This window comes from Aulonocara sp. 'chitande type north' Nkhata Bay, linkage group LG13 (genome assembly GCF_057382095.1).
Source record: "Aulonocara sp. 'chitande type north' Nkhata Bay isolate Kocher_YH1m ecotype deep benthic linkage group LG13, A_spYH_male_GT1.1, whole genome shotgun sequence".
Classification (NCBI taxonomy): Eukaryota; Metazoa; Chordata; class Actinopteri; order Cichliformes; family Cichlidae; genus Aulonocara; species Aulonocara sp. 'chitande type north' Nkhata Bay.
The window spans coordinates 5144720-5170568 of record NC_141356.1 but is presented as its reverse complement, the minus strand read 5'-3'; the positions used below and the strand labels follow the sequence as shown (position 1 = coordinate 5170568).

General features: G+C 42.7%; 2 protein-coding genes across 3 annotated transcripts in view; one reads left to right on the top strand and one right to left on the bottom strand.

The window, feature by feature from the left end:
- The window catches only part of plekhh2 (pleckstrin homology domain containing, family H (with MyTH4 domain) member 2), a 39100-nt gene extending 34466 nt beyond the window's left edge, over window positions 1-4634 (bottom strand). Inside the window, exons 1-2 of one of the 2 annotated variants that reach the window (XM_086258355.1) lie at window positions 4470-4634; window positions 1205-1345 (exon numbers count right to left, since the gene is read on the bottom strand). In XM_086258355.1, coding sequence (XP_086114481.1) covers window positions 1205-1327 — 123 coding nt within the window. In that variant the 5' untranslated portion in view covers window positions 1328-1345; window positions 4470-4634. The remainder of the gene's footprint in view (window positions 1-1204; window positions 1346-4469) is intronic. The other variant, XM_086258356.1, reaches the window with a different exon arrangement.
- A 469-nt stretch (window positions 4635-5103) lies between these two features.
- The window catches only part of thada (THADA armadillo repeat containing), a 122148-nt gene continuing 101402 nt past the window's right edge, over window positions 5104-25849 (top strand). Inside the window, exons 1-21 of the mRNA XM_086258352.1 lie at window positions 5104-5151; window positions 5421-5503; window positions 5655-5764; window positions 6115-6245; window positions 6441-6589; window positions 6692-6724; window positions 6824-6872; window positions 7067-7260; window positions 8679-8773; window positions 10948-11171; window positions 11300-12015; window positions 12194-12348; window positions 12423-12578; window positions 12712-12819; window positions 12902-13025; window positions 14272-14417; window positions 14543-14771; window positions 14853-14988; window positions 15090-15226; window positions 15402-15533; window positions 15832-15992. Of these exons, the coding sequence (XP_086114478.1) occupies window positions 5431-5503; window positions 5655-5764; window positions 6115-6245; window positions 6441-6589; window positions 6692-6724; window positions 6824-6872; window positions 7067-7260; window positions 8679-8773; window positions 10948-11171; window positions 11300-12015; window positions 12194-12348; window positions 12423-12578; window positions 12712-12819; window positions 12902-13025; window positions 14272-14417; window positions 14543-14771; window positions 14853-14988; window positions 15090-15226; window positions 15402-15533; window positions 15832-15992 (3258 nt within the window). The 5' untranslated portion in view covers window positions 5104-5151; window positions 5421-5430. The remainder of the gene's footprint in view (window positions 5152-5420; window positions 5504-5654; window positions 5765-6114; window positions 6246-6440; window positions 6590-6691; window positions 6725-6823; window positions 6873-7066; window positions 7261-8678; window positions 8774-10947; window positions 11172-11299; window positions 12016-12193; window positions 12349-12422; window positions 12579-12711; window positions 12820-12901; window positions 13026-14271; window positions 14418-14542; window positions 14772-14852; window positions 14989-15089; window positions 15227-15401; window positions 15534-15831; window positions 15993-25849) is intronic.

The following is a 25849-nucleotide window of genomic DNA, read 5'->3' as shown; positions in this document are numbered from 1 at the left end:
CAAGGATCTTGGGGGAGAATACCAGGTTAGGAGATCAGCAAGATATGTAGGGGCTGGTCCATGCAACGTCTTAAAAACAAGTGTTAAGATCTTAAACTCAATTCAAGAGCTGATTGGCTGCCAGGTAATGATGCAAGTATAGAAGATATATGATCTCACTTGCGTGTGCCAGTTAGGAGCCATGCTGCAGCGTTTTGGACTAGCTGCAGTCGGCCAACTGATGACGAGGTAACACCAGAGCAGAGGCTACTACAGAAGTCAAAGCAAGACGAGATGAGGCAGCTCTTTCTCTTTTTCCTGACAATACTTTCCTTAAAGATGTAACACATTTTGGGGTAAACTTAAAAAAGGCAGCGATGTAAAAGTGAGTTCAGGAGTCAAATGTGACAGGAGAGTTGGAAGCAAACTATAATGTGATATTTAGAATCCCCATATACCTGTATCTTTCTCTAAATGTTGTTAATAATAAAGAATGGCAGCAAGACACATAGAATTAACAGCTCTACATGCTGTTTTTATCACTCTGACCTTCAAATTGGTCTTGAAGGAGAGGTCAAAGTCTGCTAAGTGTTGAGTGTAATACTACAAGATACACAAGCCACCCATGGGAAAAGGATAATCATTGGATCCAGTGTTTTATTAGTAATGTGTGTTTTAATTCAGCATTATCTTCAAACAAATTCCAGTTAGGTTAGGCGACCGGATATTGGCTGTAGCCGAGTCAACTGACAGTCGCTTTTTTCTTTCCTTTTCGTCCTCTTTATTTTGGTATTGCATTGGTCTGCCTTCTGGACAATTCAACACTACAAAAAATGTAATCTGTCACAATACAGTCTGTGATCATATTTGGAGTATTCGTTCACTGACGAGCTCATCCTTCAGCTTTAAAACCAAATTAATCCCAATTAAGGGAGTTTTCTCTGAAAATGTCATTCGCGTGCCGCATACACACATCTGCTAAAAGACAGCCAGTCTCTGTTTGTTGGACCGATGATGGCCAGCTGGGATATTTTACCGTATCATTTCCATATGACAGCATTTTCAGCATTGCCGTAATTCGGTATTGGCGTCACGTCTCTGCTCTTTCAGATACAACAAACTGTATCTGCCTGTCAATCATCAGCATAGCTTTTCTTGCAAAATAGCTTTGCACCTGTTCCTTTGACCGGGGTTATCTCGCAAAGATGAATGTACTCAAGCCAACCTTGTCTGCTGTGAGCTCTCGGATCTTGATGATCTGCACTCTGAACTTCATGAGCAGTGCTTCCAGGACCACACACTTCTCCTTCCAGTCCTCTTGGCTCATCGCCTCCTCCCCCTCCGCCATATTCCTCTGAAAAATACCCTAAGCAGTGAGACACAGAGTGTATATACAGTACAGTATGTGTAGCAAAACATTTTTGTGCAGACATTTAACATTTTTACATTATCTCCATAATAGCAGATGAAGAAACACAGACATGAAAGAAAATGGTCAGGAGGCTTGTTGTTGACCAGATGTGTTGGCACCAGCCAGGCAGCACCTGAAATATTCCAGGGTGTAGCCCAGCTGGACCAGTGTGGGCAGTGGGCGTATCACTCACAAACAGGAAAACAGCTCTATTAGTCCAAAACACCTCGACACCCTCCCCAAAAGACACTTGTATCACATTTTCCACGACTAATGTAGGAAAACAGGCAGCAGAGAGAGAGCGTCTGTGATGTTGGATAGAAAGCCTGGGTTTCTCTCTTCCTAGTAATAACCTCTCATTACCAGCCTGGCCTCCTCGCAAAGAGACTACAAGCATGTGTGGAGGAAGGCCATAAAGTAGTTTCCACAGGCTTATTTCTGCTGCCTGTTTGCTGTGGTAAACACTGACGAGGGGAAAGGAATAAAACGAGTCTCACTCCACAAAACAAAACAGCACGAGGGACTGAGGGGATGGAGTTTAATATGACAAAGCTATAAACGTTAAGAAATGCTTTGTATTCTAAATTTACATTTCACGTATCACACATTTATCCGCTGCTATCTCATTAAATATGCTGGAATTTGACACTTGGTGTTTTTATAGCAGTTGTAATATTCAAAATGTTTCTGTTTAGCTACAACACCACCCTTCAGCTGGTTACATATTGAAGGTAAATAAACAACATCCTATTAGAATATTAGTCATTATTTGCGATATTGGAGCACACATGATCTTAAAGCAAAAATGACCCCTAAAGCCCGGCTCCCAGTGTTTTCTTTTGCAATCTTTCTCTCAGACTTCCTGTTGGTCAAAGTCAGAATCAGCACACACAGACACAATCGGGACTCATTTGGATGTGGTGTGCTGATGAAGTTATTCTGTTTTTATAAATAAAGGTTTACAGGACATCAAATTGACTCTGATGGAATAAAATCTTTTGACTGTTTAAAAAACTTATCAGCTGAGCGTAACACGTTTCAGAGGTATATACACTGATACGTCACTTACATCTACATCTTGCTTGTTGGCTTGGACCACCTGTTCCCATCACAACCGCCTTATTGCATAGATTCTACAAAGTGTTTGAATCAAGCCCCAGCATTACACAGCTGCTGCAGATTTGTTGGTTGCACATCTATGATGTCAACCTCCTGTTCTTTCCACCTCTTCCTAAAGGAGCTCTCTTGACTGTGGACACTATTTCAGTGCAGTGAGCTACCTCACTTCTCAGTTAGAGATGATTTGAGATTCGTGACATTGGTGCGTTATCCTGCTGGAAGTAGCCATCAGGAGATATGCACACTGTGGTCAAAATGTCCTCCAGACCAATACACCACCAGCACCAGCCTGAACAGTTGCTACAAGGCAGGGTGGATCCAAGTTTTCATGCTTGTTATAACAAATTCTAACCCTGCTGCAGTGGAAATTGAAACAAATCAGACCAGACAATGTGTTGATGCATGCTCAATAATCGGTAAGAAAATCCCCAAACGTATTCAGACCAGACAATGTTTTTTTTTCTTTCTATTTTCCAGTTCTGGTGATCCATTTTCATTACAGCCTCTGTTTCCTGTCTGATAATCTGATACAAGTGGCACCCTTAGTAGTCTTCCACTGCTGTAACATTCAAGGCTGGATGTGTTGTGGATTCGGAGATGCTCTTCTGCACACCCTGGTTGTAACGAGCGGTTATTAGAGTTACGGTTGCCCTAATATCAGCTCAGAGCAGTCTGGTCTTTTCCTCTGACCTTTGACATGAGCTCATGCCTCATTTGAATCACCATTGAACTTCAGCAGGCTATCTTGACCATGTCTACATGCCTAAATATACCGATTTACTGCCATTTGATTAGCTGATTAGATACCAAACAGGTGTACCTAACAAAGTCACCAGGGAATATATGTCATGCTAATTTAAAGCAGAGCTGCAGACAGTTACATTATTCAAATAGAGTTCAAATACGTCCAATATTATCACGAACACTAACCTATTTGAATATTGAGGTATTTTTCCTCTTATTAAAAACCAAAGTCAAATAAATGACCATGTTTACTCATTAACACCCCCCGTATCTGACTAACCAAACTGATCCCCTTATGCCATCCCTTAAATGTCAGCATCATGTGCTAGTTTGTTGCACCTCACACATTTCACTACAGCTGTCTGAGCTCTAACCTTCTTCTTTCAAACATTCTTAATTTCTGTCTTGGACTAGGAATTTCTTTCTTATTTTCTTCCTTCGTTTGAAAATATTATAAAAAAAAGATTTTGTAAATTATTAAAAAAGGGGTTCATCCTGTATACTCTCATCAAAACAACTTGAGCCCCAAATTGAGCCTCAACAGTTCTGAGTTTAGTTTCAGGTTTGTGTTATTTTACCAAACAATTATTACTATTATTAAACAATCAACAATTATTACATATGGTAGTTGTTGCACAAGGTTTTTAAAAAAACTTTTCAAGATGAGAAATAAAAACATACTGTTACTTTGAGCACATGAACCCCAAAACCTAAAGCCAAACAGCATGTTTTCTCACAGAGTAGCTGTTTGATTTGTCAGAAAGCTCATCCTGTGACTGAGTAAAGACGGCTGTGACTTGCCCAGTTTCCCCGACTAACAGTCCATCTACTTTCCCAAGTATTTCTGAAGAGACTCAAAACAGTTTGTAGCAGTCAAGAAAACCGAGGTGATGAGGTGCAACAATGTCTGTGGTAGAACACTTTCTAAGGGATATTTTAAACATTTGGTTTGTGAGTACGTTAATGCGGGGTGACTTTCAAATATTAAAAGTTAAACTTATCTTTTTTTTTAAACAGCTATTAATTAAATACATAAATAGCATTTCTTCATTTCCCTACAAAAAATGGTTTTATTAGTGCTGATAAACAAAATTCATTAGTCTATTTAAGTTATTATCAATTTGACATGACTGTTAATGCACATTGCTGCTAAACCGTTATTAAAATAGATAATTCATTTCCTAATAATTAAAACCATCCATTTTCATCGACTTACCCTTAATAATATTAATGTAAAGACACTTTACGAGGAGCTTCACGTCATGTCGAGTCCAGCGCTTCTTTATCTGCTGTTATTCCTCTGAAGAAAATGCAAATTCATGGCTTAAAACGATGAATTTCTGTCTTTCCCAGAGGTTTTCATTGCGCTTCTCGGGCAAAGTTGGCGAAGGGCTGGCGTTTCTTTTAAAGGTGTGGCTTCATCAAAAACGTCCAATCAAAAACTAGGTAGGAGTTGCTCAGCCGCGCCGGAAAAGAACGTCTGCCTTTGATTGACGTGTGTCATCCACCAATAAAAATCCCGAGCGCCACTTCTCGGGTAGCTCAGTTTCTGAGGGCGGGCTCAGACATTTTGTCGGAAGTGACGTCTACTATGTGCGGCATGGCCCCATGAGCGTCAGGCATGCGACAACACCATAGAAAGCTCAAAAGGTTTGGTGTCAAAGTAAAAGTTTGCTGACATAAAAGTACACATTCAGAGTCTGAAAGTCAAAATTTTGATTTTTACATTTAAATAAAAACAAAAATATTGCTAAAGGTCGCATATAAGCTTTATTTTGTTTGTTTTATTGGGCACGATATTTAATGGGTGTTTTATTCTGAAAAAACGTTTCGGAAGTAAGAGGTTTTAGTGCTGCTTGACACTATTCACAGCTACCAGCTGAAGCTGAAGGGCTCAAGTGAGTAAAGCACATGCTGAACAGAGTTAAATGCTTTTTACATTTAATTTTGCGGGCGTGTAGAGCTGCTCTAGTAAAGCCGCGGTTTGTTGTTTTGTTGTTTGAGGGTTTGTTGTATCGGTCTTGCCTTTCATTTTGCACGTGTATTCAGTCTCGAGCAGCTAGCAGTAGTTGGCTAACATCTAGCAGCAAGAATTTCAAGCAGTAAATAAGCTCCTATTTTGTTTGGTTGTTTCTAAATTATGTTTGTATGTTTGCTCCTCACACAGAGGCAGAGCCATGGTAGTGAAAAAGAAGACTTCCAAAGTGGAGGCTGTGGCGCTGGATGAGGAGAAACTGCACAAGCTGTTAGGTAAGGGAGTAAAAGTACAAATAACTGTGCCTAAAAAGTTATTATAACAGTAAATAAGTCTCATCATACATTGCAGGTAGAGCAGTCACTGTGTGTACCCTTCATTGGATGTTACGCATGTCTTATAATATTTATTTTGACCTTTTCCCAGCATCCCTCTCGGTTGATGGAGGAGAAGATGGAGTCAGGCAGGTTGCCCAAACCCTGCAGTCCTGTTTGGAGCTGACAGAGCCGGTGCAGCAGATCCAGCTGGTTAAAAAGGTCTGTCTGGTATAGAACGGTATGAATAGTGTGATAAATGGACTGGTTCTTATATAGTGCTTTTCTACTCTGCTTGAGCATTCAATGCAACTAAGACTAAGATATCCAAGCAAGATGTTAGCTGCAGATCGTTTAGGTCTAGTAAGTGGTAAAGTGGAACAGACGTGTGAGATCAGCGTATGTCGGTCTCTCCGATACTTACACGTCCCATGTTTCCTGCTTCCAAGACCTCAGCTGTTCACTTGCTGCCCGATTCATCCCACCCTTTGATAGGTACCACTGTAAATGAGATCATAAATGTTTTCACTTCTCCAGGTTTTAATGTTTGTTTGTTTTCCATACTTCATCAGGCAGGGTCCCAGCTGGAGGCACTGAGTGATGAGCAAATGGGCGGAGTTCTTTTAGATGCTTGTCTACACACGCTAGCTGTGGTCTACACCTCCCTGCAGTCCAAGAACCCCCTCCGAAGAGCCATTGCAAGGTAGACATATGCTTCATTTTCTTCTATATTCATTTGTGGACAAGCTGAGCCTGAGCAGCTGTTTATTTGTGGTTTTAAGGGAGAAGATGTAAAGAGGCCATAGTAGCTGATTTATCTTTTCTCTTATGTGTCTGTTTGTTCTTCGTCAATTCTGAGGCCCTCAGATAAATAACTTGTCTGTGTTGCACTTCTCAGTGCCTTGGGTTCAGTACCAGCTTGGCTTCAGGAGCAGACTGTGAGCTGCTTGGCTGGTTGCTTGTCTGATTGTCTTTCCAGCACGTATTCAGACCGGTATCCCCACATCGTCGACTCCATCACTGCCTGTCTGGATGGCTTCCCTCTCGGTTAGTGGTTACTTTTGCTCTTTGTGTGATCACTGCTAATATCAAACAACAGTTCATGTGCTATAAATAAGTACCAATCACGGCAAAATTGTACATCTACAGGTGAGAGCTGCATTAACAAACTATTACCGGAAGGTTAGTATCCACCTTATTTTAACCTGCTTTAACTTCATGTATTTTTGAGGAAAGCTAATGTCTCAATCTCATCCCGTTGAGTCCTCTTCTCTTGTGTAGTTTTGCAGTTCCTTCACAAGGCGCTGAGTGAATACCTTCATCAAAACAGGTATGGAGGCATGCTCTTATCCCTCAAATCACACTTCCAGTCTCTTTCATTGATTGGACTCTAGCTGGTGCTCATTGATTTCAATATTTTGTAGGTTTATATCCTCTGTGTAAACATTGATACATGAGAAAATCTTACCAGCCTTGTATTTGTATCAAATTGTGTGCCTCTGTCGCCCTCTGCTGTTTTCCCAGTGGTCTTGTAGGACGCCACATTGCCCAGGCTCAGCTGATGCAGTCCTGTCTAGCTGCAGTGAAGACCTCCATGCTGGTCGTCCAGAGGTCTCAGGACACGATCAGCGTGGTTTTACAGGCCCAACAGGACTGCTGCAGGCTGCAGGACACACTGGGTGACCTCTTGGGCTGCTACATACACATCCTCACTGATGGTAAGAAAGTTAGGAATTAACAAGACGAGCAGAGAACAAACAGCTGGAAGCAAACATGCAGATCCACCGTCATCTCACTGGAAAACAGGCAGCTGTCCTCATCAGTCACTGAATCCAAGACCTTTTCACTTAGATTTTAGGTATTCATTTTGTGTCACAGGTGTAGATTTCAGTGGGAGGGAGGATACAGATCCCAGTTCTACCTTCTAGCTTTGACCACACACACTATGGTGTCCATGTGACCCTGTTCCCTCTCCCACCCTGAATGTGGCAACTGTTCCCTGTGATATTATCAGGATTTGGTATAACTCAGGATCCAGGCTCAGAAAAGTACTTTGGGCAGGTTGATGAACTAATCAAATACTGTTTCCAACAATCCGTGTGTTACGTCCCCACTTAAAAGCTAGGCGATGAGGGTGGGGGACAGTAACAGTTAGATCCAGGTGGAATGAAAAGAACACCAGGCAGAGGTATTTAATATAAAATAGATCTTTATTGTAGGCAAACACCTCAATAATCATATAAATGGCAACAACAAAAGGAGACAGCACCGCTGCTTTAATGAGAAATCAGGGAGGTTAACCCAAAGTGGTAATGACCACTTCAACAAAGGAAGCAACAATAAGGCTTCAACAGAAAGAGACAGCAACGCTGCTAGCAAACAATATCCAGGCAGGCCACACAAACTAATGAAGGCTGCCGTCACTCATGGGCAATCACTGCTCAGTTAAGCACTACTCATAAAGAGCCACACACCAGACGGCTGTTCCACACCTAAGCCAGTAGCACACTCTGACCAGCACAGAGGAAATCCACCAGAAACCTCTCCCTCCTCTTCCACACTGCTCTTCTCCAGCTTATATCACCCCTGAGGGTAATTGGTTGTAACGAGAGCAGATGAGCAGCAGGTGTGACCTAAAGGAGAAGGCAGGGGCAGAGGGAGGGGCCAGAACGAAGGAGGAGGAGAGGGAGAAGACAACACCACGCCCACACATTCCCACAGCCTCCCAGGATGTAACACCGTGAAACAAGTTCAGTTGTGATGCAAACAGGCTGAAGCGAACCTTTAATAGTGCGTTTTCTTTCTTGATTTCAGTTACAGCAAGGACTAACATAGAGAGGGTGTTCGTAGTGCAATTCAGAACAATGAGAGAAAGTGACACTGTTGATGTTTGTGTGTATTCAGGGCCGCGTGTGCAAAAAAACCATCATAGGATTCTAACATTTAGCTCAAGCAGCCTCTGTTCTACTGAACAAAGTTATCACAGCACCAGTGAAGGCATCATCACTGCTGTAGTTTATGGACGCACACACACACACACTGTAGCTATGCAGGTAAAGCTTAATTGATTTATAAACATGGAATACATTTTTTTTTCATTGATTTGTCTCTACTCTGTTCTTCTTCCTGTCTTTAGAGGAGTTTATCCAGTCTGTCCAGAGCACAGCTGGCATGGCTGTGGTGTTATTGATCAGGTCTGTTATGGGCTCTGGAGACGATGTTGCATCAGTGGTGAGTGAAAGGGACTTTTATCACTCTATGTATACCATATAACACTAATAAATTACAATTGTAGTGTTTCTTCATATACAAATCTAAACTTAAGTAGTACCTTTTTTCAGATAAAAATTATATTGAGCTGCTGTAGTCCCTCAATACTGGGTCTCATACTGTCAAATTATTTATAAGGTTTTTTCATTGAAATTAATGAGTTATTTCTGTGTTGTTGTTGTTTTTCCTTCTGTAAGCAATAATGTTATACATTATTGCTTACAGAAGGAAGTACCAAAATCAGTCAGGTTCTTGCTTCTTACTGTCCTTCTGCTAAGTCAAATATTTGATATCTTGCAGTAATATTTGATTCTTCTCTGGGCCTTGACTCGCAGTAAAGTCTTTGTCTTGTTCCTGTTTCTTTCATTTAAGGAAAAATTGTTCATGCATTTGTGTCATCGCGTTTAGATTCTTGTAATGTCCTGTTTACCAGCTTGGACAAATCATCCCTTTCTCACCTCCAATCTATACAAAATGCATTAGTCAGACTACTATCTCGTTCTAGCAAGCGTGCTCCCATTACTTCAATTTTATATTCTTTACCCAATTCAGGGCTCTAGAGTGCGACCAATTTGGTCGCAAATGCGATCAAACTTTTCAGTGGTGCGACTAAAAATAAATATTTGGTCGCACCTGTGTGAAAAAAAATAAATAAATTCATTCACTTATTACCCACCAGTCTACCGTTGTTTACAGCGCTGTCTTTTTCTTTTTTCACTTAAATGACCTCGGACAAGAAAGCCTAATTTCTGCTGTTCAATACTGAAGAAATTTAAACTTCTTAAAATTATGCAAAATTGCAGAATATTTATATGGTTATCTGCTATAAAAAGCCAGACCAGGAAAATCTCCTTCATGTTTTTCTGTTTTATTCTCAGTAACTTTCACACAAAGGCATCTGCTGTGATTTTCACAATTCTGATGAAGTCTCATGTGTATCAGTACTGATAAATGATCAGAATTATAATATTTCTGACTGTCTGAGGCTAAATTGAATTGAATCAGGACTTTGAGAACCTGAATCGAATGGATTATAGAAATCAGTGATGATACTCAGCCCTAGTGAGCAGCCTAGGCCTGAGAGAAGTGGATGTACTGTAGCTGTGGGTAATAAGAAAAGATGAAAAGAACTATTGATAACTTTTTTGTTAAGTTAAGGCCTGATCTGTCTGAAATTCATAGCCAGTGCTCTGACACGGTGCCATCAATATTTGAATGCTGAAAAAGCACAGTGTATCCAGGAAACACATTATATGCTGCGATAAATGCACTGCCCAAGTGTCCCCTCTCCCCACGGCCTTTCAGCAGCATGCAACAGCAAACATGTCGTCAGAGGAGGCCAAGATGATGATTAAGTTTAACATTTTCTACAATATTGACAAAGCACTTTAAGCACAAGTTTGTTTGTTAATAATTTAGAAATTAATATTGTCTGTATGGACTTCCCCCCCCCAAAGAAAGTGCACATGTAAAACTGCGGTGTTAAGCGATGCGGTTGAAAAATTTGAGTGTGCCTAACTTTTGTGCCGGTACGCCTAAATTTTTAAAGTTAGGCGTACCGGTGCGCCCATGTCAAAAAGTTAGTCTAGAGCCCTGCAATTGATTTTAGAATTCGTTTTAAAACTCTTATTTTAACATACAGAGCACTAAACGGCCGGGCCCCAGATTATTTATTCAAGCTTCTTACAAAAGACACTGCTGCTCGCTGTCTCCGCTCACAGAGTTTGAAGATGAGAGGGGACAGAGCCTTTCAGGCTGTGGAACAGTTAACCAAACGGAGCTGTGGTGGTAGACTCTGTGGAATCCTTTAAAAGGCAGTTAAAAACTTTACTGTTTAAACAAGCTTTCTGTTGATCAATGCTTTTTAGGTTGTTTTTTTCTTCAAATAATTTTATTTACATTGAACCTTTTATATTGTGTATATTGTCTGTTTTGTTACTTAACATTCTGTTTATTTTAATCTTTGTTTACAGCGCTTTGTGACTGCCTGTCTATGTAAAGCGCTTAATAAATAAACTTTACTTACTTACATTGCAATTATAGTAAAATAAAATGTTTATTTATGTTTGTGAACTGCATTAAATAATGAAATCATAGATTCTGGCTATAAAGGGGATCTTTTATGCTGTGTGTAGGTGTGCAGTTTGCTGCGTAGCTCTGTGCAGGATTTGGATTCGGCTCCTCAGTGGCTCAAGCAGAGGTGTGAGGGTCTGTGCAGCGGCGGACGCCCACCGGGTGTCTCTCTGTATCTGTGTCACGGTGCCCTTGCTATGCTGAGCTGGAAGGCTGCCCTACCAGGACCACAGTGGGAACAGCTGCTGCTGCTGGTCCCAAACACACTGCTGGATCTAGATGTTAGGTAGCTCTGCTCTGATACCCAATTTCTATTCTGAATATTTTTCCAGATTCTGATGAAATGGAATGTGCTGGGATGCAGTTTACAACTTTTATTTTAAGTTTTGCTTTTGTTTTTTTTCCTTTCAATAGTATAAAGGAGTCGAGTACAGCCATGGTGGTGGCTCGGGTCCTGACTCTGTGGAGTGGGGCTGCCCTGGATTGCCTGCAGGGGCAGACACAGTTGTGTCCTCCCAGCCTCCAGCAATCCCTGAGTGGAGGCTCTGACCTACAGCGACACCTGCTGGAGCACATCTACTCCCACTGGGAGCATCCGCTGGATGGTGTCCGCCACCAAACCCGGTCCTTGTTCCGCAACCACCTCCTCATCCATCAGCACACCAGCCCGTCCGTCTCTGACCCCATCGAGGATCCGTACATCACCGACCTGACTCATAATCTACTAGGGCTTGAGTGGCATATGAGGGGTAAGTTTGGCTCCTTAGGCTGCCTGGTGGAGCTCTATGGGGCAGGGTATCTGCTTAACATCCAGCCCCAATTGCCTTCATGTCTCCTGGGTTTGATGGGTGACCAGACCTTAGCTCCGTATGCCAGCGACCTACTGGAAAGGCTGTTTGTCAGCCACAAGGCACAGCTGACGAGAGAGGCTGGTGCAGCAGCAGGAGAGGCGGAGGCTTGGATGGAGTGCTGGCACCAGACGTGGGTAACTCCTCTGCTGCATGTGTTGTGCCAATCCAGGCTGGACCAAACAACGTACATCCTGGACTACTTCCTCCCCAAGCTGCTACGCTGTAGCCCCTCCAGTCTGGCACACATGGTGCAGGCCCTGCAGGACATGGCACCCACAGGTAAAGACTTGCATGTCCTTTACATCTGCAGCTGTTTTCACTCAACCCTTATTTCTCAAATGCATATTAATGTCTCTCAGCTTGACAAACTGTTATGAATGCAGTCAAAGAGTATATTCTATTGCAGTCCCAAATAATAAGCCATAATATTATTCTGCTATTTTGCTGTTCTTATTAGGTTCTGCTGGCAGCAGAGGAGCTCTAGGCGCTCTGATGACGTGCCTACGGGCAGCCAGGGCCCAGGGAGTCATACCGTCCACAGAGGGTGGTCTGTGGGGAGGACTAGTGCCGCTGTCCCTGCTCCAACAAGCTCTGATACACAAACATGATCAGGTAAGTCTGTCTGTGTCCTCAAAGCAGATGCAAGTGTTGCAAGTGTTCTTATGCATTCATCTCTCACTGTTCAGGTGAGGATGGATGCTTTGGGCTTGGTGTGTGAGAGCCACCGCAGCACAGAGGTTCTGACCTCACAGGAAATGGACCTGATCCGCCACTTCCTCCTGCCCAACCTCAACAGCCAGTCACCAGGCATCAGACAGCAAACAGTCAGCCTGCTAAAGAAGGTTAGCAGCCTTACACCCGAGGCTGTCTTTAATGTTTGGAAATGCTTTTGCTGAGCAGAGCAGGCTGTGGATTTACGTGGAGGAAAACATTGAAATCGGCACTTAATGAAACTTTGAATGTTCTGCTACACAGCTGCTCTGCAGGGTGAAGGACAGCACTCAGCTGCTGCAGAAGAGACTGAGCCAGAAGAGAGACCAGGACGAGGGAGACACAGACCAACACACTCTACGTCAGTACAAGGTAAACCACACACTCGGTTGTTTTGTTTTTTTTCCAATAGTGTTGATATTTTTGTCTGATGAATTTATTTGTCTTGTTGCAGGCGTTCCTGTGCTGGCTGTGTGAAAGGCTGCTGGAAGTTTTGCTCCCTGGAGCCTCTTTTTCTAAATGCCTCACGTCTCTGCATCTGCTGGGTCTGCTGGGTCAGCTCTTTAGCTTCAGCACTGGTACATCAGCTGCTCGCTAGTCACCGTTTTGACTAAATTGCTCACTACACTGAACTAAAACTTCACTGATGTGTAAATATGCTGTATTAGACTCCAAGGATTACATGCATGTTAATCAGGATTTGAGGCCTTATTTCAAGATCCCAAATAGTGTAGCTTTGCATGATTCAGAGTTCAAAATAATCACTATTATTCTAACTGGGCCTTGGTACAGCTTCTCTGTTCATCTGAAACCAGCTGTTTTAACTCCTCTCCCTCTAACTGAGCCGCCTTTGTAGACAGAAACACAAAGAAAGTTAGTGCTGTGCTTAGAGCTGAGAGGACCGTATAGGACGGGGGTTGGCAACCTTGGGCACTCATGCCACAGCTGGCACCCGAAGGGTTAACTGATGGCACGACACACAGTGAATTAATCTGAAAGGTGCATTAAAAAATAAATGGCCGGGCCAGCGGTGCACATCGCAAATTAGCTCGCATAGACACATTAGTTGTGCTGCTTCTTAATGACGGTATCTTATCTAACAACCCAAACTACCAGATTCAACTTGTAATTGGCTAAAAATCACTTAGCCTGCCGGTGAGAGAGATGTTGTTAGCTGGCAGGTTTTTTTCAAGCGATGTTGAAATTTCCAAATTTCGACACTTCAAAAGCTTCAGGAGCTGTCCGCTCAGCGCAGCATCGGCACCGCGGACATACACGGATACATCCGAAGAGTCGAGACAGAATTCACAATGAGTTTTCTGGGCTTTCAGGTGTATGGACCAATGTTTTCTTTTCTGATCAAAGCAGAAAGCTTTAATGAGCAGCTGGATTTGTCTCGCATTAACTGGCTGAGTTAATGCGACATCGAAATGCAGCATTAAAACCTGGGCTATGTTTAACATGAGCGTTCATCATTCTAACAGTGTAAATGAGAGAAATGAATGAAAACCAGAATGAGGCCCTTAAAGTTCCTTATGGCTAAACTGCCATCTGAGACTCAACTTTTAATAAACTGTTTCAGGTGGTAAAACGGAAAGATGGTGGTGTTGGGCTCTGATATGCTGCAACAGTTTGGAGTCCAGAGCTGTGTTCAAGGACGCAGTAACAGTGATTCTTGGCACAATGCATGTATGTATGTGCCTGAACCAGCAGCTTGTCTGGTGCTGGCCAGCCTCTTTATTTTGATGCCAGCCTGGTGCTCCAGCTGCGTCAGCTGCATACTCTGCCTGTTGTCACAGACTGTCCCCTCCTGTGTTTTCTCAGAGCCTGATGTTTTCGCCCTCGGTGAAGTTGTGACCTCTACATATGCTCAGAACGTCCTCTTCTGTGTCGCCAGCAATTTCCTGGAAGTCAAACAGCTCGCCTCGTCGTTAATACAGCAGCTCCCACCATCAGCTGTTGGACTTGAGGTTCTGACACGCGTCTAAATAAAAGTTTCTGTTACTTCAAAAACAAAAAACTTTTTTTTCTTAGATTTTTGTAATTCTTGTTTTTGTTTAGTGCAGACATTGATCTCTGGTCTCTTTGTTTCCAGGTGCCCGAGAGGATGCGCTCCATTCTTCAGGCTGCTTTGGACCTTAGTACAAGCACCAAACCTTTTGACAGCGTTACAGCTGCCCACCTCCTCAACCTGCTGCTCCCCCAGCAACACCTGAGCCAGTCTTTGCTGCACTGCGCCCAGCAGCAAGGCCTCGATTACCAGCCTCTTTCCATACCAGCCCAGGCTTCTGATATGCTCATTTTGGAGCTCAACACTCTGGCAGGTGAGATCCACGTTTGCAGACCAGCCTCAGAATTTCATGTGCATATAGCGTATGTTGAACTGTGCTGCTTTCTGTCCTCAGTGGTTCAGTTCTTGCTGCGCTGCCTGCAGTCTGAGGTGTCGAGGGCAGAGGCATCTCTGTTGCAGGCAGCTGCTTCCTTTCCTCTCTATGGCAGAGCTCACTGCATCACTGCTGTCCTGCAGCATCTAAACACAGAGTAAGAACAAGAATTGCATCTACACAATATTCAAATTAGCCACGATCTCTTATCATGGGATTATTACATGTGTATATATGTGCGTGCGTGTGTGTGTTTAGGAGTTTGAGTCAGACTGAGCAGTGGAGATTCCTGGTGTCAGAGCTGGTTGCTGTGTGCTACAGGATGTCTGACGTGGTCTCCCCTGTAGTCCAGAGCTCCTCTCCAGAAGGACTCATCCCCATGGATAATGACTCAGGTCTTCTATGTGCAGTATAACTACAAGTCTACACTGTAGAATTCATCAGGAAAACAGTTGCTGAAATTACAAGAACCCTGGAACACAAATAGAGAAACTGTTACATGCATAACACAAAAATGACACTGAAATCAGATGAAAAAACTCCAGCTTGCCTTGTTTGTGTTTTGGACAGAGACCTCAGCAGGGCTGCAGAAGATCCTGCAGGAGATTCAGCCCAGGGACACCAACGACTTCTTCACCAGCGCAAGAGAGCTGGAGACACAGCAGGGGGACGATCACACACAGACCCCATCACTTGACACAGGTAATGTAAACATTTCCCTGGTATCTTGGCTCTTTAAGTGCAGTACCTGTGATCTCCTGGTGAGGGAAGTGTTTCATGTGGTAACTTTACACGATGCACAGTCTGGACCCTGCAAGTTCAACAAGTGCAACTTCACAGTCATAATGGAAACTGAATAGTGTTAATGTGTAACACAATCAAACAGAAATATTGAATTTGAGCACAGTATGAGACTTCCTGTTTCGACTGCATACAGAGGTTTAGTTTGCCACATTACTTAATAAGACAACCAAACCTTGCATGCATGTGTTGGCTGTAGGTGGTGAGGGCTATAGGGTGACGGCTCAGATGGTGCTGGTGTGCTGCTGGCGGACAATGAAGGAAGTGGCCATGCTGCTCGGACAGCTGTGTCAGAGCCTGCCTCTGCACTACACCAATGACAACGTGTGCACGCACACCGGGCTCATCACAGAGCAACAGGTGAGACCCCAGACACCAATGCATACACCCCTCGCATCCTACTACTGCATTTATCTCATACACAACAGAGGGTAGTTCAGCACGTTAGTTATATTACTGTTGTTGAAAATATGAAAATAAAATTGTTCTGACTGTGAACTTTTTTTATAGAAGTTTGATTAGCAGGTTATGGGCCAGGGTCAGTGATGTAAAACATCAAGTAATTGTTCATTCAAAGCTATAATTAATTATTAAGCTAGTTAAATGTGACAGTTTTCAAATGTTAGATGTTTTTAAGTTATATTACAAATCATTCAGACATTGTTAGTAATAATAGACCTTCCTGACTCTCAGTTGCAACCTGTGGAGTGATTTCTGTGTGATGCAGGTAGAATTTTTTTGCATAAATTAAAAGCATGTCATGTTTCCTGAGCGAGTTCCCTTAATATCAGTCTGTCTGTTCCTATCGGTGGAAATGAGGAACACTAGCTAACAGTAACTTAGAATGAGTTAGTCACTGATTTGAACTCAGACCATGTATTCAAAAACAGACTTGAAATGAGGACAACCAAGCAAACATGCTGTGGTTCAGATAGTATTTTGCCAGCACAATTAGCACAGGTGAGCAAATAAGCTAAGGTTAGATAGCTAGCTTCTACATCGAGCAATATGTTTGTACCAGCAGGCGAACTAACGCTCAGGAGTTATTCTGAGTGTGTGTAAAAGATAAGCTGGTAATAGTCTGGTATACTTTTCTAATAATCAGACTGTCCCTTTAAAAAAAACCAGAGTCTGAGTACCACAGTGACCTGTTTGTATTCAAAGCCCCACATATCCCACTCGTCCGTATTAACATAATGCTCCATTGTTGTTCCAAACTACGTGAAACATTGAGTCAGACTGTTGCATCGTTACCAATTAGAACCAATGCACCTGGGTGCAATAACAGAAACAAGCTGTGGAAGTGGGAAAGTATTAAGAGTCAGACAAACACTATCACCCAGTTTCCCAGACATGGATTAATTGTAGTCCTGGACAAGAAGAAAAATTCGGCTAAAAAAGACGACGATTAAGTCATGTCTGGGAAAACAAGACAAACCATGTGAGCTTCAGTCTTTTCATATTATTTCTTGCCAGTGAAAAACTAAAATATTTCATACATTCACACATAGATTTTAAGCACAGCTTTTACCTTAAAAATTAACATTGTAGGTCATATGTTTTATAATTATTTTGTTTCATGTTTGATGTTGGATTTTAGGCATAGATGCTGACTCAAATCAGTAGGGATGTTCCAAAGAACAAGAACTTATTGGTGACAGTCAGGGGCTGATTTTATGAATAATTGAATAAATGTTAAACGGCCCAAAGTGAAAGGGGGAAAAAACTGCTGCATGACTACAGCATGTAGATGTGGTCTGCAACGCTGGGTAGCACCTACATGCAAACAAGGCAGTTATCTTGCCAAAACGTTCTGTTTTTATTGTCACAATGATCTTTCAGAATTATCCAGACTGTGAATGTAGTGAAAGACGAGCACTGATATTACTCAGTGCATCCCTACATGTCAGTATGAATTGCATAAACCTCTTAATCTATCTGTTGTAGTTAACCTGTATAAGAAATGACATTTAAAATAGCATAAGCTCTGCTCCCTCCAGTGTATTAATTTATGTCAGGGCCTGTGGATGTGTGTCACATTGTCCTCAAACACTGCTGTCACGTCTCAGCTCTGCCTTGTCCCCATTCCTTATATATATATATATATATATATATATATATATATATATATATATATATATATATATATATATATATATATATATATACACACACACACACTAGGGGTGCAACGATATTCGTATCGATATTGAACCGTTCGATACAGTGCTTTCGGTTCGGTACGCATATGTATCGAACAATACAACATTTGTAATTTATTTTATCAACTTTCCTTCTGACGATGCTGTCTGTGTTGAGCGCTCAGTGAATCTGTGTTCGACTACTCCGCCTAGGCTGCACTGTCGAGCGCAGATCCACTGAGCGCTCAACACAGACAGCATCGTCAGAAGGAAGAGCGCAGGGCAAGCTAGCAAGACAGAAGTTAAGCTCTCCTTGCAAGATGGACCTCCCCCACCCTCATTCAGATCTGGCGTTTGGAATTATTTTGGTTTTCATGTGACGTATGACCCTGAAGGTAAGCGAGTCATGGACTAAAGTAAAACAGTATGTTGGATGTGCCATGCAATGCTTAATTACATTGGTGTGAACTAGGGCTGGGCGATATGACCCAAAATTCATATCTCGATATTTTTTAGCTGGATGGCGATATAAGATATATATCTCGATATATTTTTTTAAAGCCATAAAGTAAGAACAAAAAGAGAGTTCTTAGTCAAAGCTGTGTCCCAGATGTCACACAGGCACTTTTATTAACATAGAGCAGATGTAGATAAAATTTACTCAAAAATAAATTATGAGCATTTATTAAATAATAATGCTCCATAAATAAAAGAAAACAATGTTGTTTTTGTGCATAACAAAAAGCTCACAATTGTGCAGTCAAAATGTAAACTAAAAGACACTGAGCACAATAACAAAGACAGATTTCACAGCTGCTCTGTTCCCAACTTCTACTGCGTGACTGACAGCCTGGAGTTTGAAATCCGCTTCGCAACCACGTCTCCTAACAGGTGCCATTTATGGTCCTTATACACAGTAGGGTAATATTACGTTGAAGCACAGTACGTATCACTCCGCGAGGCTCAGCCGTAATGCTCCGACAATCCATCAAGCGGTGCAGCTCCGTAGCTTACCAAAGTCGTACTAAAACATTTTTTGACAGATTGCTGAGCGCCGTGTTCCACATAAAATCGGTTCGCGGCCATCAAGCACATCAGAATTCATACATAAGGCGCGCTGTCAACTTTTGAGAAAATGAAAGGATTTTAGTCCGTGCAGCACCTCTAGGCTGCATGGCGTTAGCGTGGTTAGCTCGTTAGCGTGGTTAGCTAGCTAACACGTTGACGCCGTCCAGCCCCACGCACGGGGCGATGCGCAGTAACTCGTTAACGGAGATTTGCCGTGTCCATCTTGTCGCTTCCTGCAGGTGAAGCGATGGGGGAGGAGGGGGAGTTGTGTTCAGTGAAGGAGAGGCGAGGCCGAGTAACGTTGCGTAAAGACGAAAGTGGACGAAAGAGAGGCAAACCTGCGGCTCCACAAGTATAATTATAACGTAACATAGACTATATCGATATAAAGGATATTGTCACATCTTATATCTCGTATAAAAATATATCGATATTTTTTAAAAACTCGATATATCGCCCAGCTCTAGTGTGAACTAGTGTGTTAGCGCAGTTAGCTCGTTAACGTGTTGGCTGTCTAGCCCCATGCACGGGGCTATCCGCGGTAGCTCGTTAACGGAGATTTGCCGTGTTGTGGCGTTAAGGTCATTTCAACGAGATTAACCTGAAAGCACTAGTGGGAACACAACGAATATGACTGCACATTTACGCCGACATCATCCTAGTGCAAAAACAAAAACAACAAGCATGCTACTAACTTTAGCCGAGTCATTTAGACAGCTGTTAGCACATGATTCTCCTTATGCTGCTGAGAATATAGCCCAGAAGAAGCGGATAGTATAGCTTTTATTTTGGAAAGAGCCATTTCTCTGTAATAAACTCTCTTTTCCAAAGATGAGTGATTCCTCAATCAGATACAGGGCTTGCAAAATCGCTAGCCCGACGTCCTGGAGCTAGCGATCTTTCCAGTCGGGCTACAAAAATCTCTCTGCCCTGCCCGTCGGGCTATTGTAGGAAAAATATATGTCAATGCTTTTGCATTCTTTCAGAAATGTAGCTGGGTAATTATGTCATTGGGTGAGCCACTGTCAATATGTGACATATTGAAATCGCATTTGAATTTGCGCTTGTTTTTTTGCTTTCACTTTGCAATGACAGCACTGATCTGTGAGTGATGATAATTTGTGCACCAATTCCTCTGACATCGTCTTATTAATCGTTAGCTTACTATGCAAACATGACAAGTGAAATCTCCCGCAGCAAGCTTAAACATGTGAGAGGTTGATCGCGCAGAGAATCGCTGAGCTTATGTGAGTGCCTGTGTAAAAGTAGCAGGATATATATTTTAGTTCTGCTGAGCCAAATAAGACAGGTCAGGGTGAAGAAGTGACAGCCAAAGAAAAGCTTACCACAAAACGGAGAAGTTATGACAAATCAGACTATAAGGCAAAAAGAAAGTGCAGCTTTATGGTTTCATGGACAAAAGAATTTCTGTGGCTGCAATATGATGAGCTAAATAACCAGGGGTACACATAAGTGGTCCGCAGGTGCGCATTCGCTGTCAAAATAAAAAAACGCGCACAAGGGTTAGGGTTAAATTTAAAAACTGTACTTTTGAGTTAAAATATATATTTATAATTTTAATAAATGACAAATTAAAAATGCATGAACATTTTTTTGTATCGAAAAAATATCGAACCGTGACACCAAAGTATCGAACCGAACCGAACCGTGAATTTTGTGTATCGTTGCACCCCTAATACATACATACATACATACAGATATAGATATATATAAGTATAGGATGACTAACGACCCTAACCAAGCTGTAACAGCTAAGCTTTGTTACTATAGCGTGCTGCCAAGGATAGGGAAGCCCTCTCTGTTATTACTGATTTCATACAATCTACAAAGACAAACGCCTGACCTGAATGTGGACTCCACTGGGGTCTCATGCGGGATCTAGAAAGCGAATAGTTATGTCTATAACTTCTGTTCCCTGAAGGAGAGGAACGCGGTACAACACATAAGTATGGGATATCACGCCCTCGTGTGTCCTGGCTGAAGAAACCTTTATTCACGCCTTTAAGGCAGATGATGTGCGATGACACGTGCACGGCCCCACCTGCACATATAGCCGCTGTCATCCCTCAGTTCGATAGCCGCTCTTCACCGAGCCAAACTGCTCAGTGGGGCCACCTTGTGTTGTAACTCGTTCCTATCCTTCAGGGAACAGAAGTTATAGACATAACTATTCGTTCCCTTTCAGTCAATTCATTCGGTACAACACATAAGTATGGGACATATATACACGCCCCACAGAGGAGCCACCGAACCGGAATCGGACCACCACATCCTTAGTGAGTGGTAGACCCAGCAGAAATGACAGCATGAGCCACCGAAGGGGCTGTAACGTCCAACCAATAAAACCGCACAAAAGTGTGTGGTGATGCCCAACTAGTTGCCATACAAATATCAGCTACAGGCACCCCTTTAAAAAGAGCCCATGAGGTTGCCATCCCCCTGGTGGAATGAGCTCTCACCAGTGAGATAGCTTCTATAATCCAGTGGGACAGCCTCTGTTTGGACAGAGCTCTACCTCTATTTGGATTAACGAAGCAGACAAACAGCTGGTCACATAAACACACAGTCTGAGTGCGCTCAATGTAGGTGTGTAGCACATGCACTGGACAAAGAGAATGCTGCATCCTCTGCTCCTCAGATGTAAAAGGAGGGGAGCAAAAGCTCAGACACTCAAACTCCATTGAGCTATAAGATGCAGGCATGATCTTCGGAAAATAGGCAGCATCAGGCAGCATGTGGCCATCAGGAGAGAGGGTCGGTAACCATGGCAACGCATGTAAACGCATGGCAACGGGCCGGTAACCATGGCAACGGGCCGGTAACCATGGCAACGGGCCGGTAACCATGGCAACGGGCCGGTAACCAGGGCAACGCATGGCAACGGGCCGGTAACCAGGGCAATGGGCCGTAACCATGGCAACGCATTTAAACGCATGGCAACGGGCCGGTAACCACGGCAACGGGTCATAACCATGGCAACGCATGTAAATGCATGCCAACAGACCGGTAACCATGGCAACGCATGCCAACGGACCGGTAACCATGGCAATGCACAAACAGTGGCAGTTAAGCTAAGTTCAAGTCAGCAGACAACGGAGCTAACTAGCAGCAGCTAGCTAGCCCAACTCAACAGAGGTGTTCTCAGCGAAGTGAAGAGCGTAAGAACTGAGGGATGACTGTGATGACAGTGGCTATATGGGCAGGCGGGGCCGTCCGTGTCATCACACGTCATCTGCTTTAAAGGCGTGAATAAAGGTTTCTTCAGCCAGGACACGCGAGGGCGTTATATCCCATACATCCCATTGTGTGTTGTACCGAGTGAATCGACTGAAAGGGAACCGTTTACACTCTGCTATCCCAGTATGAGTTCTTTGCTAAAAAAAGAAAGAAAGGAAAACCGTGTACGGTTATACAGTTTATGTGTGTATATTGTGAATTCTGTAGAAAGGAATGCTCTGTGTGTGTGTGTGTGTGTGTGTGTGTGTGTGTGTGTGTGTGTGTGTGTGTGTGAGAGAGAGACCCCCACAGCAGGAGGCCCTTGAATTAGCATCCGCCCTCGTTAGCACCGCGCTTTCATTTGAGGCCCAATCCCGCTGGTTTAACGGCCACGACGCCTCTCCCTTTCCACTGCATTCTTTCCAAATCACTTCCACCACCAGCAGGAAAAGACAGAGCACTGCAAACAACAACACACACACACACACACACACACACACACACACACACACACACACACACACACACACACACACACACACACACAGGAATAGTTGTCTGAGTGTTTCAGCATGTGAGCGTCCATAATAACAACGGTACCAGACATAGGCTGTGTTTGTCTTTGTAGGGGGTAATGAGTGTGTGTTTGCTTGTTGACAGTGTATTTACACTGAGAGAGAAAGCAGGAAGGATCAGAGGCTTTTATGTGCTGAATGGGTGGTTTTTCTTTGTTTTGGACTGCAGGGTAACCTGCAGCATCTTGAGCAGTGTTGGCTAACAATTACGTACAATCTGTGGCACATACTGTGTGTTCTGAAGCAGCTTGTGGATTTCACACTTTGGTTCTATTTGTACTTTTTTTCTGATTCATATGCTTCATGATGCTTTCGCAACTCTGTGAGATTCTGCAATGTTTTTCTTTTTATTGTTGTGACATTGATTTTAAATCTAGGCGATGTGAGAAGCGTGTAGATCAGCGGTCCCCAACCTTTTTTGCGCCACGGACCGGTTTGTGCCCGACAATATTTTCACAGACCGGCCTTTTAAGGTGTCGCGGATAAATACAACAAAATAAAACTAGTACCGGTACCGAAAAAAAAGATTTATTCATAGCACACGTGAAAAGACCCAGGAAAACAGAGTTAACAAAATAACTGCTTATTTAAGCAGTTATTTAACAAACGCAGGCAGACAAGGAAAATCTGAACTTGAGCTCTTTTATCTTCATTCAGTTGTCATCAGTTTCACACTCTGTGTGTGTGTGTGTGTGTGTGTGTGTGTGTGTGTACGTACATCGATAGTGAATCTGTTCACATTGACAGACAGTAGGATGATTGTGAAAGGGTTTGGGAAGTTGGATCTGCTGAAGTCTCTGCGTACAAAGTCTTGCTGCCCTACCGCAGTGATGACATGCATGTGTGTAGTGTTTGTGTGACCGAAACACAACTCCTTCCAAAAACGTGTGTGAGCTCGACACCTCCTGTGGTCCTCACCAGCATCCTGTGTGACATCCTTGTTGGCCTGGCTAGCAGCTCTGCACTGTTGTTGTGGGTGAAACCATGGCAACAAGAGCAGCTGGCAGTGATGCTGTAATTTCTTTTAATTCCTTTCTAATTTATTTTTATGTTTAAGCGTTTAGGTTGAGACCTTTCCAACTTTCTCGAGTTTTTCAAGATGACAAACATTTTTTTCAGTTTTTTGTTTGCAAGAAGTAAAGAAATTAGGAAGCTGTCCTGCTGCTCTGTACAGTCACTTCAGAAAGTCTTTACATTGTAAAGTTCACATTTTTTTCCCCCCCATCTCAGATCTCAAATTATTTAATATTTTGAGTGTTAAGATATATTTCAAAATACCAAAAGGTGAATGTAATTTAGAAGCTGTTTGCCAATCAGCCTTATACAGCTGAAATAGAAGAACATGTTATTTACCATCAGACCAAAAAAGGAGAAACAGGCCAAGTCAAAAACCACTACAGCTGATTTTTGAAAAATCGCCTATTCACCATTCACCGCTTTGGTTAGGGAGGCAACTTTAGCCGAAACGCTGGTAGTTTGGTACATTTACCCTGATTTATGGCTATTTTTTATCATAGGTGTCCTAATATGCAGTGTGAACTGGTGAGTTTGTATACGCACAATTCGCCCTTTTCTAAACTATGTGTAATCAATTGAGCTTGTCACATGTGGCCCCCAGTCACGTTATGAAAGCAAACAGGACAACAGCAACATCTAAGGGTTTGAATGCTTGTGTAAATGAAAGAGTCCAGTTTTTTTTTTTTTTTTTTAATGTTAAAAAAATTGAGTGTAGACTTGAATGTCATCCTTATCCATTCAAAATTCAATCTACAACACCTGAAAGTTTGCAATAAGAGGTGTGTGTGTGTTTGACACAGACCACCGAAGTAGCTGGTCAGCTGGAGTTTGACAGCATATTTGGCATAGCTGGGAGCTCAGAGCACTGGTTACAAAGAGGAGGCAGACCATGTGTTTGGCCTGCTCTGCGTCTGAGAGGGAAACACACCCACATCCTTAGACAGGCAGAGAGGCATGCACGCGCAGTCTCACACACACACTGAATGCATTGTCTGACATCTCCATATATTTGCTCTCTTGTACATAATATTTACTTTGCAATGCTTTATTTGAAAATCTAAGTTCTAAAAATAAGAGTTCATCCACAGAGTTTCCCACAATGGAATAAAAATATATGCTTTAAAACCACCTTTACCTGTCAAAGGTGGTGTGGGGTCCTGAGTTTCATTTTAGGGCTTCCTAAAGAATGAATATGGACTACACTTTAACAAAGGGACAGGAAGAGATCCCACAAGCTTGCTTACAGTGGGGCAAAACAGTATTTAGTCAGCCACCAGTTGTGCAAGTTCTCCTGCTTAAAAAGATGAGGCCTGTAATTTTCATCATAGCTATACCTCAACTATGAGAGACAAAATGAGAAGAAAAAAAATCCAGAGAAATCATATTGTCTGGTTTTTAAAGAATTACTTTGCAAATTATTGTGGAAAATAAGTATTTGGTCAATAACAAAAGTTCATCTCAATACTTTGTTATATACCCTTTGTTGGCAATGACAGAGGTCAAATGTTTTCTGTCTTCACACACTGTTGCTGGTATTTTGGCCCATTCCTCCATGCAGATCTCCTCTAGAACAGTGATGTTTGTGTTGCCCAGCCCAAAGAATTTCAACTCCCTCCAAAGATTTATCCTATGGGGTTGAGATCTGGAGACTGGCTAGGCCACTCCAGGACCTTGAAATGCTTCTTATGAAGCCACTCCTTCATTACCCGGGCGGTGTGTTTGGGATCATTGTCATGCTGAAAGATCCAGCCACGTTTCATCTTCAATGCCCTTGCTGATGGAAAGAGGTTTTCATCCAAAATCTCACGATACATGGCTCCATTCTTTCCTCTACACAGATCAGTCGTCTTGGTCCCTTTGCAGAAAAACAGCCGCAAACCACCCCCATGCTTCACAGTAGGTATTGTGTTCTTTGAAAGCAACTCAGCATTATTTCTCCTCCAAACACAACAAGTAGAGTTTTTACCCCAATTTTCTGTTTTGGTTTCATCTGGCATTCTCCCAATCCTCTTCTGGATCATCCTGCGCCAGTCAGAAAAGGATCCTGCTGTAGAAAGTAATATTAAATACATTCTAACAACAGCGATCCTCTCTAGCAAACTTCAGACAGGCCTGGACAAGTACTGGCTTAAGCATGGGACACGTCTGGCCTGGCGGCGTAGTGTGTTACTGATTGTAG